Here is a 13,068-nt window from a genome sequence, read left to right as displayed (position 1 = left end):
TTGCTTGGTGATTATTTTGTTTTTACCTAGTCACGTGTATAGTTGAGGGTTTGTTTTGACATAATCAGTAAGGCTGAACAAGGAATCCGTGAAATTCGTAATCTGATCCAGTCCAGTTCAATCTGATAGGTTTGGATTGATTTTTTGAATCCGCAGTTCGATTCCGAATTGAAGAATTAAAAATTCGTAGTCCGCGGATTGGTTCCGGATTGAACCCCACAGTTCCGGATTGGAACCGATCCGGACCGTATACAAATAGTCTATATTTTTATTATACATCATCCCCATAGTATCTTCTCTTATTCTATATAAATCTAAACTCAAACCTAAAACCGTATAATATCTTATTTTATTACTTTTGTTTGTATTTTCTTATGGTTGTTTAAATTCAAGAACAATATGTCACTATTATAGAAAAACATGTTGCTATTATGGAACTGATATAGCGCTATGTTTATATTTTTATGAAATTAAAGTGTTATATATATATATATATTTTTTTTGTTATTTAACTATGTGAATCCGTGATCCTAAACCGATCCAATCCGTATTTAAATGGATTGGTTCGGATTGGTTCCATGATTTAAACGGATTTGATTGGTTCCAATTTTTCAGGAACCGTAGATAACGGATTGGTCCTGGTTTTACCCCAATCCGGTCCAATCCGGACCATGCTCACCTAATAATCAGTAAAGGCACATGATATTCTGTTTCTAAATGTATGACTTTACAATTTAATGTATTTCTAGTCGTATATCATGTCACGAGATTTTTGTTTATTGAAATGTTTTTTGTATCGTGTAGATAAAAATGTATTGAGAACAGAAAAATAAAAATTTGAAGGACAAAAAATCATAATTACTTTTTTCTTAAAGACTATAATGCAACTAACATATACTTCATGGTATTAAAATGGCATCTAACATGAATGACAGGCACTAACAAAGTTGCACTATTAGTTAAAATAAGGTAAGAAAATGTTTTCCAAGAAAAGGGCAAATGGTCCAGTACAGATGGTAAAGTCATTGCAGGACTACCCACCAGCCAAATTCACTTTTAAATGTGTGAGAAAGACTTCTCTTGACTTACAAGTTACAAGTTACAAGTTCAAAGTTCAACAATGGTGTTAGGAAATTGTAGTCACTCTGCTGGAAAATGGATAACCAACCACCCAAGAGGACCCGCATTTGTTAGTGAAACGCTTAATTTGGACGAGTGTTTCTATTGAAAAAGGAAAGAAAAAAAAAAATGGTGGTATTTCTCAATTTAGGGCTTTTGTCACTGTAGTCCACTATTTGAATTATTTGTGAAATTTATCAAAGTCCAAATTCATACTGCAATGGTTGTTTGGTTTGAATTTCAGGATATTCTTTTTTGAAAATTAAATTTTTTTGTTTTCCGTGTTTTTTTATTTTCACTGAATTTTTTTAATATTCTAAGCAATTTTTTTAATTTTTAGATACACTTAACATAAATACACTTAAAAAGTATAATATTTGTGAAAAAAAATCTTTACAAAATTCACAAAATAGCAAAAATATTAATAAAAAAATGAGAATTCAGTATATTTTTTTGTATTCTTATGTATTTTTTGATTTTTAAAAATGTTTTTTTACAAATATTTATTTTTTAGATATATCTAAGTAAAATGCATCTAAAAAAGTAAAAAAATAATTTTGAAATTTAAAAATATTCACTAAAAACAAAAAACAAAAAACTCAATTTTCAAAAAAATAAATCCAAAAAATTGAAACTAAACACAAGTACTCAAATCTTGAATTAGAGTATATAAGAACTGGAGTCCTAAGCTTGTTTTTACACTACCCATAGGAGTATTTCTTTAGCATCTTTTCTTTTTTGATAATCGAGAACTCATGCTAGGCAGAACTGAGAGGGAATGCAAACTCTCATCAATGACATGAGAAGCATACTCACTTAACAGCTTAAATGGCCCCTCAAGGGTTTTCAACATTTCAATTTATCTATCTTTTTTTGTACAAGTGGAGTACTCCATTGTTGATCACCTTTTTCTATAAGTTGAATATATATTATTAAGCTCATTTCATAATAACTCAAGTTCTAGAGCCAATAAGTGATCTAACTCAGGCCTCGTTTGAGAACAGACTAATTTAGTAACTTTTTTATTATTTGGCTAAAATATGAGTTAAAAAAAACTAATATGTTTGGGATGACTTTTTGAATTTTTACGAAAAGATGTGCAAAAAAGTAGAGAGAAAATATAATCTTTGACTTTTTGGTATGAGTTGTTGACTTTTTGACTAATTTAGACCTCGTTTGGGAACAGGCTAATTTAGTAACTTTTTAGCTATTTGGCTAAAATATGAACTAAAAAAAACTAGTATGCTTGGAATGACTTTTTGACTTTTTACGAAAAGATGTGCAAAAAGTAGAGAGAAAATAGAATCTTTGACTTTTTGGTATGGGTTGTTGACTTTTTGGTTAATTTAGTAACTTTTTGACTAAAATAAAAGGTTCCCAAACGAGGCCTTAATAACTTTTTAACTAAAATGAAAGGTTCCAAACGAGGCCTCATAATTATAATTTCAAAAGGTCTTAAATTTAAGTCATGAGTCCCGTAAATTTTATATGCATTTGTACACTTTGCTCCACATACAAGAGATTAGTGCATTTTGCTCCACATACAACAAGAGAGCGTCGCACGTGAGTAGTGTTATTAAGAAGGCTTGGTATACATTGTTGGTCAATTTCTTCGTATCTTAATTTTTTGAGTAATTGTTTGTTTCCTTTGCATTTGAAATAAACTTTGTTACAACTCGTTGTAATTGAAAATTTAAGATAACGATCACTCCACTTTCTTTCTTTATCTCTGGTTGTCTTGCTTTCTCCAAATTAAAGATAACTGCAAAGATAACTGCTGAGGTGAATTGTATTTCATCATCTTTTAAAAATATGTGAGGAAAAAGCATAGAAAAAAAGGATCAAAATATCCCAGGAACACAAATTCAATCGAAATAATAAGTGTACATCAAACCTAACTTGCATATAGAAGAACAAAACGAAAATTACATTCAGCCAAAATAAACAAGTACAAGTTAATCAAGCCTAAACTTGATTAAGTAATTAAGAGATTAACATACATTATATTCTAGTTGGTTGCGAGGTTTGTAAATCAAGCATAAGCTTGAACGAGTCTTTTTAAGTATAATTTAAAGCCAGAAAATAAATAAATAAAATACCAAAGGAAAGATTAAAGAGTACAATCAAGACCAGAATTCTCGGTTTTTGAGTGAGTATTTGCCACTTTCCTCCCTCAAACTACTTTGCTCGTAATCAAGTGTCCATTTCTCAAAAGTACAGTCGACAAAGTTATAGTAGCCCCCGTGAATAGAAAGCTTCCCTTTTGTCACCCTTTCGTGTATCCATGGGTAGGTCAGCAAGCTCATCAATGAACGGTTGATTGATTCCTGAAAGAGAGGGATATAAATGGCTTAAATAACTAGCAGGAGTCAAAATCTCAAAACATAGCACAATGTGCTTCTTCAGTCCATTCTCTGTACTACAGATATAGAGAACCACATTTCATGAGCTACACCCATTTTGTAAATGGTGATATGATAATGACCAGCTATATAAAGGAGACACTTGAATTGAGTGCACCAAAGAAGCTAAAAGTTCCACCTATTGCCTATTGTCTTCCACTAGGGTTGTGTTAGATTCATGGATTGGATTAGGTGGGATAAGATATCCCGGCACACATAATCCCAATATGTCTAACCCCTGCAAAAGAGTTACCCCCCAAATGAATTGTCCCACCACCCCCCGGGCCACATGGGATTAGTTATCCCCAACCAATTTTGAGCTATCAAATGTGGGATTATTTATCCCACAATTATTTAGTACAAACCCGCTCCCCTTATCTATGAACAAACGAGGCCAAGAAGTCCAGGAGGCTTATCCCATTGATTTAGAACATAAAGAATCAGTAGCCTATTTAAAATCAAATACAGTAAGGGTGTTGAAAGGATATCATAGCCAAAATAATATGATAAAATAATGCCATCACCCAATATCAGTCTCACAAAATATGGAGTGCTGAAGGGTGGCTGGACGCGGACATAAACTCCAGCATTAGTGGATAACCCTAGCTTTTACTAATTGCAGCAAGCAATGCCCCCTAAATTTTATTATACGATAAATATTTGAATTACTTAGATGCTGAAAAGGAAGTCACATAAACCCCAGAATACCCCAGAATTTTTTGTTAAGTTCCGTGGCATGCATTTTATTTTAAAAGGAACTGTTTTGACAGTTAAGCACCCTCATTATAGATGAAAGAAGTTCCCCCCCTTCCCAACCAAGTAACACATACACTACTAAATCTCTTAACACAACTTTAATAGAATAAAAAAGAGAGCACCTTTTCACAGTGTCTGCACTGCTGATCAAAACTTAGATTAGAAGCAACAGCCTTCGTGCTTAACCTTGCATTCTTCCCAACAACTACCCAACTTCTGATAAAGCTACTGGAAAGCATAGATGAAATGAATGACAAACATGGAAGCACACCTCTTCAGTGGAATGTGCGCTTGCTTGCTTACTTGCACGCATGTTTAAGAGTGAGAGAGAGATGAAAAATAGAAAAGATTGGAATTGGCCGAACCTTGAATTTACATCATCTTGCATGCTCATAAGGGCACGAATACCTCCACAGCAGCTGTGGCCAATGACTAGTATATTTTCAACCTGTAGAAAATTTTATATTTACCAAAATGTTTTCCCATCAAAGTTTGTCGCCAAATAGAGTGGCCAATTTGTTTGACACATTGATATCAAGAGGTCAATTACAACAATTCCAGTCATCTGATATATTTGTGTACGGTATTAGTGACTTAGTCACGAAACATAGAGACAATATTTTTTAATCATGAATCAGCAATTCCAGATTATTCATTATTGCAACTATATCATAGTCCAATGTAAGCAACTCCAGAATGAGAACATAAGCTTCATAATTGGTTACTAATTGCTATACTTTTGCTGACAATTCCCTTTCTCCAAACTTATTCTTACTTTATCTCTTCTTCTTTTTTTGAATGACAAATGATGTCAAATTCTTTCGGATTTTTGAATTCCTAACATGTCAGCTACAGTCCCAGTCAATGTGCAGACCATAAGCAACCAATAGTAACTACACACATTTTTTCTGCCTTGGTTGACAAAGAATAAAGCAACTTGGCAGAAGATTTGTCTACAGAAGTCACTTACTTCTAGAGAATTGACGGCAAATTCAAGGGCAGCATTTGTTTCTGTTGGTCCATTCTGCATCAGAAGATAAAAAAGCATAGGCCTATTCAGAATTTTGCTTCTAATACACTTATCACAACCATATATTTCCGTTCTCCCACATTTATGCTTACAATAAATGAAGAACCAGTAGTACTAAACTAAAGCCAAGAAAACACAAATGCAATGTATATGGTACCTCAAATGGGGGCACCAGATTTGCCACATTGCGGACTACAAAGGCTTCTCCAGGTTGAAATCCTAGGATGTAGGAGGGACAAACCCTAGAGTCTGCACAAGCAATGACCATGAACTGTTCTTGCAAGTGTCAGTTAAGAAAATCTTAACCACTTCAGCACAAAATTGAGGCAAATTGCCAATGTAATCCCCATATGGCTCCAAAATATATCATGGGCTAAAAAAAAGTTAACCCTAAAAAGCCCATCATACCTTCGGTGCTTGACTCTTGGCAAGATTTTCATAGCATTCCAAGTTCTCCCTGTTCAAAGAAAACATCACATCAGGGATACTCAATTTTCTGTGAAGCTAAACAACGAGATATCAGAATTATAAGCTTGCTTACAGGAATTTCTGCCTTTTGAAACTCAGAAACCGATGTTTCATTTCATTGAACAGATCAGACCCATTTCGAGTTCCTATTATGCTCTCTTGTTTGCTATTTGTGAGCTCCTGAGTCAGCCCTGGTGGTTCCATCGAGGCCTTCAACCTCAAAACAGAATTGCTCCTGTGAATTCAATCATGGAAGGTAAAAATTAAGAACAGGATACAAAACATGTTACTATGTTTAGTATCGGCAAAATACATAGTGCATATGTTTTAAATCAAATCAAATACATTCTTATCTCTTGGGCTCAATCCCGAGGTTGCATGGTAGCCTGTAATCTTAAAAAGAATGACTTTCCTATAAATCAATAATCAGACAATAAAATTAGAAGCTTATTATGTAAGAGTTAACACAACAAAGAAGAAACATGGCATTAAGGTCCTCCATTATAACCTATGAAGCACAAATACTTTTACAAGAGAATTGTTTCCATATCATACCCATATCTGATACCGGTACTCCTCTAATACTTGCATATATGTATCCAATACTTTCTAATGTATCCACAATTAGAAATTAATTTTCTATAATTTTGAATAAGTATCGGATAATTTAAGTATCCGACTTGTCTTGAAATTAAGATGTGAAATTTCTTGTTTAGCATATTACACACTGAGGCCAAAATTGATTCAGGGATAGGATTAGGCAAGAAAACTTATCTCAATGAAAGCAATTTTGGAATTTGATGACACTAATGTTATTTCGGGATAAAGCGTTGCAACACTCCCCCTTGGATAAAAGGCCCCCTCGTGATTAGTTGTCCAAAGTCAAAACGTTTGAACCAAAGGTGTAATTATTTAATCTAATCTTGCCCATTATCTGCTAATCAAACTCGGCCTTATATTATAATTGTTAGAATAAATGAAATAATAGTTTTCAATACTTTGCCTACTCCTAAAGAAAAAAATTTAGAAAATAGTGAGATTAAAGTATGTCAAATTTGGTTCATTTTTGTGTCCAAGTGATGTAACCTTGACTTTTTTTTATTTATTTTATGTGAATACAATATAAATTTGATATTGGGAATATCTGATAGATAATTAAAGACAAATATGTTATGACAAACTTACTTTTTATTATGATATATGTACATTATACACATATATCACTGTATTCTTAACATATTCATATCCTACTTTTTAGAATTTGTCGTATCAACATATCTATATCATGCTGTACCAGTACCCATATCCCATACTTGCATCCATGCTTCATAGATTATAACAAGAATTCAATCATTTGAGAGTTGAGAAATGAGACATGAAGAGATGCCCAAAAAGAATAATGTAGAAAGTAACAAATATAAGTACAACTGCAATATCTTCCAAATTAGGAGAAGGAAAACACAATTCAGTACATGTTTACACGTGCACATGCATACACAGTATCAAAACCAAGTTCTAACAAACTGTTTGGACACCAACTTCAAAATTTCGTAGAGTACAAAGGACAGAAAGTTCTGGGTCTTGCTAAAATTTGAGATTTTGTACAAGAATCACTCAGAATACACTGAATTTCAATTTGAGACCAAATTTTTATGCTTGAATTGACAGACTTCTTCAGCAGTGTCTTAATCATAATCAATCCTTATTATTATGTTAAATTAAAACCGTGTCAGACATTTCATCAAATATTCAGAGTTCAATGTACATTAGCATAATAAAACAACATGTCAGGAGCAATCAGATTCAGAATCTAGGGTTAAATGCTTCAATTGCAATTCTAAATTGCAATTCTAAATTACAATTCCGACCGAAAAGGAGAAAACAAGGGCTAAAAGACATCTCAGAACCGGTAGAAAAAAGAGAATTCAACAAAGAAAGAAAGAAAGATTTGGAATAACCAAAAACTTACTTGAAAGAAATGGGCAAGCTCAGATGGGTCTGCTCAATTTCCACTAATTTCAACTGGGTACCAAAGATCTGCTCCAAATCAAAACAATAAATCAATCAAGACTACAAAAATTATGGACAAAGAAAGAAAGAAAAAGAAAGAGAGAGAAAGCTCACAGTTGAGGGTGAAGCTGAGATTCCGGGAAGGTCAGAAGAGAAGGATTTGTAGGAAAGGGGTGACAAGGAAGAAAACCCAAGAAATGCTGGAGCCATTAGAGAGATCTAAATCCAGATTGATGGAGGACAGGTAAAGATGAGCAAAGAAAACACTTTTTCATTATCATTACAACCCATCATATATAGATATAAATGGGGGTGAGGTGGGGTGTATAGTTGGTTGTCGGATCAAAGAACATTTGTTTTTGTTTCTCTCCAAGAAAGACGGAGAAACCAATGTGAACACACACAACACAACACAACAACAATAGCTCTTTTCTTCACCGAAAGGCCAACCCATCTTTAATTTTTCAAAATTTCCAACTTTGTTTTTTAAATACTGAAAATAAAGCCTGACTGTATAAATTTGGCTGTTCAAAAAAAATTACTTGATGGGTTAGGTTTTAGGTTTGCTTGAAATAGAAAGTCGTTGGCTGCTGCTGCAATTGTTCGATTCAACAACGCAAGAGCCTCCCCTAAGGCCGTGTTTGGTTGCTGGTTTTGAGAGTGGGATCGGATCACAGTAAATTAATTAGTTGAAACAATTACAAATCGTAATAAAAAAATATTTTAAATAAAAGCGAAAATATTTATTATTTTAATTATTAATATTTATTATTTTTTTGTAAATATTTTTTCTAATTCCACTTAGGTGTAATCCTCCCAATTTAATTACATGATTTTTTATTAAATAAAATAGACATATGAACAAAAATATTAGATGTTAAAACAATTATATTTATATGTATGAGTTATGCCAATATTATGTAAAATATTTAATTTGTTTAATATTCCTAGTATTGAGTAAATTATTTTTAGACTATATACGTTCTAAAAATTCAACAATGTAAGATGATTTTAAAAAAACAATTAAAAACAACCGATTTTCTCCTCCTTTTTTTTTTCTTTATAAGAGTCTTTTTCATTTTAATAAATTTGATCAATTTTCTTTTGAAAATATAATAGTGACATTTTTTTTTTACTTTTTTTTTTACGAATTTCAAATTCAAACACATTCTTACAAAATTAGGGCTTTGTTCGGCGGATAGATAGGGGTTTTTGGGAAGTTGTCAAAAAAAAAGTTAACTTTTTAGCTTTTCAATTTTTTTAGTTAAAAAAATCAGCTTTTTTATCCAAAATAACCTGAATAATATTAGGAATCATAAAAAAATTATCAAGAAATGTATCATAAAAAATTTTCATCATTTGATTAGTATATGGTGTTTTATTATATATATATATAATCCAAAGGTGAAAAACCTTTCATGATCATTTTCATGATATTTTTTTCATGATCCCTAGCATTACTCAAACAAGTCAGATTTTGATAAAAAAAAGCCACTAAAAATTAAAAAATCAAAAAATTAATTTTTTACTAATTTCTCAAAACACCACGTAATCTCCATCTAACTGAGTGTTCAATGGGTGGGTTGGCCGATTAGAATGTTTAAGTCATTTTTTTTGTTTTATTATTACAGGTTACATATCATATGCATTTTTTTTTCTTTGAAAAGGGGCATAATAGCATTTTCATTGTTTTAGGCTTTTAGAAAGTATTTTTATTTTTTAGATTTTTTATTATTTTAATCCGGGTAAAAAAGTCTCGTTTAGGAAAGATGGTAAAAAGTGATTTTTTGACTTTTAACCAAGCTTTTAACTTTTTTAGACAAATAATTTAGGAAGTTGGTAAAAAGTGACTTTTGATTTTTTGATTAATATTTGTTTATGATGTCAAATCATAATAAAATGATCAAACTACCTCCATTTATTTAAAATATTTACAACTTCACCTATGTAACACATTTTGACTCATGAGGGGTAAAATTGTAATTTCACCGTTGGCTAAAAACCAACTTCCCAAATGAAAAAAAAGCCAAAAAAACCAACTTTTAACTTTTGCTACTAACTAAAAAAAGTGGCTAAATACTATGTTGCCAAAACAAGCCTAGAAAATCTTGTTTGGGTTGAATTTTTTGTATTTTAGCCTAAAGCTAAAAAAAATATCGTTTAAATTGGATTTTTTTGACTTTTATGTGGAAAAAATAAAATGATTATAATTTGAATACGACGTTTTATCTTATTGATTTTTTAACTTATTTTGTCTTTTTAAAAATATTTTGACCTGATTAGCCCCATGCTAAATGAGGGCTTAGGGGTGTTTTGGAAAACTGACTTTTGACTTTTTATCAAACTTTTTAATTTTTTGGAAAGTGATTTTAGAAGTTGATAAAAAATTGATTTTTTGCTTTTTAGTTTAACATTTATTTATGGTGTCAAATCAAATTAAAATGATCAAAATATCCTTACCCAACATAAGAGATTTATTTTTTTAATTTTTTTTCATAGGTCATAATTTGTAATTTTACAACTGTGTTTTTAGCACTTACCAAACCAATTTTCTAGCGTTTTTGACACTTACGTTTTTAGATATTTTATCCAAAAAAGTGACTTTTTGCTATGTTTCCAAAATTGTACTTAGGCCTCGTTTGGGAACCCTCCCTTTTAGTTAAAAAGTCAAAAAGTTACTAAGGCCTCGTTTGGGAACAGGCTAATTTAGTAACTTTTTGGCTATTTGGCTAAAAAGGTAGGTAAAAAAAACTTGTATGTTTGGGATGACTTTTTGGCTAATTACGAAAAGATGTGCAAAAAGTAGAGAGAAAAGAGAATCTTTGACTTTTTTGTATGGGTTGTTGGCTTTTTGGCTAATTTAGTAACTTTTTGGCTAATTGGCTAAAATAGCCTCTTGCCAAACGAGGCCTAAATTAGCCAAAAAGTCAATAACTCATACAAAAAAGTCAAAAATTCTTTTTTCTCTCTATTTTTTACACATCTTTTTATAAAAAACTAAAAAATTATCCCAAATATACTATTTTTTTTAACTCATATTTTAGTCAAATAATTAAAAAATTACTAAATTAGTCTGTTCCAAAACGAGTGTGTTTAACAGTGCTGGCTTTGGACACAAGCCACAAAAGCGGCTGCTTTTTACCCCCAAAAATTGATTGAAAAAAGGCCCCCAAAAAAATTGAAAAAATAACAAAAAGTCTTATTTTCTTATTATTATACTTACTCAAGAGGAGCCCTAAAAATATATATATATATATATTGATATGATGAATTATTTAAAACTAATTTATGGTTGTTTTCTAAATACGTAAATTATAATTGATTATAGGTATTACTTACAATTGTTTATGAAAAAAATAAACATTTTAAATTTGAAATTGATTAAATCAATTATTCAGTGAAGTATGTTACAAGAAAGATTGAATAAGTTTGGTTAATAAGTTATTTAAAACAAACTTGATTAGTAATTTTATAGATAAACATAGGAAAGTTTTAAAAATTAAGAAAAATTTGAATTACTAACTAGTTCGATTCAATTAAAAAATGATTCAAAAATCTGTTCATATTAGAATGCGCTTTAGGATGTTTATATAAGACGCCTTATATTATAAGTTTGTTTTGAGCCTTTGAAAAAACTGAGCCAATCCTAATGTTTAAGTCATATTTTTATTTTTTTTTGCATGAGTTACATATTACATGTACTTTTTTAAAAACAAAGTTGCATATGTATCACGAGCCGTGATTGAGGCCTCGAGACTGAGGCGCGAAATTGCCTCGAAATGCAATTTTTTTTTTTTTTTTTTTTTGTTTGTTTTTTCTGGGCTAAATCATTGCAGAAAAAAATAAATAAAAATAATAATAATAATAATAAGCAAAGCATCAACCCAGCAAAAAAAAAAAAAAAAAAAAAAAAAAAAAAAAAGCAAATTCGAGGCAAATTTGAGCCAAAAAATTTGAGGCCTCAATCATTTTTGATGTATCACATAACCCAAAAGATATGAAAACTAATACCAGGGATGGGGGAGATGATAGCAAGGCAAAATAGATAGCTAGACAAAAATAAAATAGTTGTCTAACTGCAAAAAAGAGACAGATAAATTCCAAATAGTTTGGCATGCCCCAAAAGAAGAATCACATACACCATTTGATTAGGCATTAACTTAAGAAGAAAACAAGCTCACTAAAGACGGAACAATCAAATACCAGAAGTAGAAGAAAAATAAATAAATAAATAAATATAGAAAGTCCAATAATTTAATCATATATAAATCAAATAAGAAGTAATAATATTTGTTAATTAACCAAACTTATTTAGTTAACTACTCCAACATAGTCGGTAAAGTTTCTTGTAGCGATTGCTAGTATTTGGGTTGGGAATATGTATTGTTGAAATTTCTTAATGGTTGATTTGTTCAGTTTGACTAAATTATCTTGATATTTGTAAAATATAATATTATCCTATTAATCGGGAAAAAAAATTTAATTATTTAAAACAAAAAAACATAAAAAATTATCATTTTTTTTTTTTTTTTGTAAAATAAAAAGCTTGTTTGCTATACATAGAAGTTTAAAAACCAAATAAAAACAAAAATAATGAAACATGTTTAGTAACATACCAAAAATAGTGGTCAGCAGTGAAGAGTTGACAGATGTAGCGGTGATGGTAGTCGTGGCCATTGAAGGACTGTTTGTTACATATGGTAACTGTTTGATTGCGGAAGCCCACTCAAAGGTGGCCGAAGCTCGTCGAAACTTGTCAAAGGCCAGCCGATGGTAGTTGATGGCAATAAGTGGCCAGTTGTGATTGAAGGTGTTGAGGGAGAGAGAAAATAATGAGAACTTACGTTCAAAATAGATAGAATTGATATATTTTTTTATTTTCCAGAATTTTAAAATCAATTTCATATTTTGAAAAGAAAAACAGTATACCAAATAAATTTGTGCTTTCAATTTCTTAAAAAAAAAAACAAGGAAAAGGAAAACATTTCCAAATGACACTTAAATAGAGAATATGCGTTGAGTCTAGAACATTGTACACATGGGGCAATGGTGTCCACAACTACTTTTTATGGGCCCGCTATTCAAAGTTGTGTGTGGTCTAGAACAATGTACACATGGAGCAATGGTGTCCACAATAACTTTTTATGGGCCTACTATTCAAAGTTATTGGATTGGTAATTGAGAGCATAGGTATTATCGAAAGGCAAGAATGCAGCTTTGAAAAGCAATAAAAGCATTACATAGGCCCATCTTCAAACTTATCAATAATTTATTGGCCCCGTT

General features: G+C 31.0%; 1 protein-coding gene across 6 annotated transcripts; it reads right to left on the bottom strand.

Moving 5' to 3' along the window:
- Positions 1–3,025: 3,025 nt before the first annotated feature.
- BCA5 (beta carbonic anhydrase 5) lies at positions 3,026–12,591 on the bottom strand. 6 transcript variants are annotated; one of them, XM_028256713.2, is made up of 10 exons: positions 12,402–12,591; positions 7,900–8,004; positions 7,745–7,812; positions 5,849–6,010; positions 5,716–5,764; positions 5,465–5,578; positions 5,248–5,301; positions 4,643–4,725; positions 4,400–4,505; positions 3,026–3,446 (listed from the first exon to the last, which is right to left on the bottom strand). In XM_028256713.2, exons 2-10 carry the CDS (start codon positions 7,993–7,995, stop codon positions 3,243–3,245), a joined length of 936 nt encoding a protein of 311 aa, XP_028112514.1. In that variant the 5' UTR covers positions 7,996–8,004; positions 12,402–12,591; the 3' UTR covers positions 3,026–3,242. The 6 variants fall into 6 exon arrangements, with proteins under 6 accessions (XP_028112514.1, XP_028112517.1, XP_082770401.1 ...); XM_028256716.2 differs by lacking the exon at positions 12,402–12,591 and adding an exon at positions 6,121–6,187 and having other exon boundaries at positions 7,900–8,377; XM_082914275.1 differs by lacking the exon at positions 12,402–12,591 and adding an exon at positions 6,121–6,187 and having other exon boundaries at positions 4,400–4,502; positions 7,900–8,377.
- Positions 12,592–13,068: the final 477 nt, after the last annotated feature.

The sequence above is a fragment of the Camellia sinensis genome, chromosome 2 (assembly GCF_055761805.1).
Source record: "Camellia sinensis isolate YWXY chromosome 2, ASM5576180v1, whole genome shotgun sequence".
NCBI classification, from domain to species: domain Eukaryota; kingdom Viridiplantae; phylum Streptophyta; class Magnoliopsida; order Ericales; family Theaceae; genus Camellia; species Camellia sinensis.
This window is presented reverse-complemented; position numbering and strand designations above follow the sequence as displayed.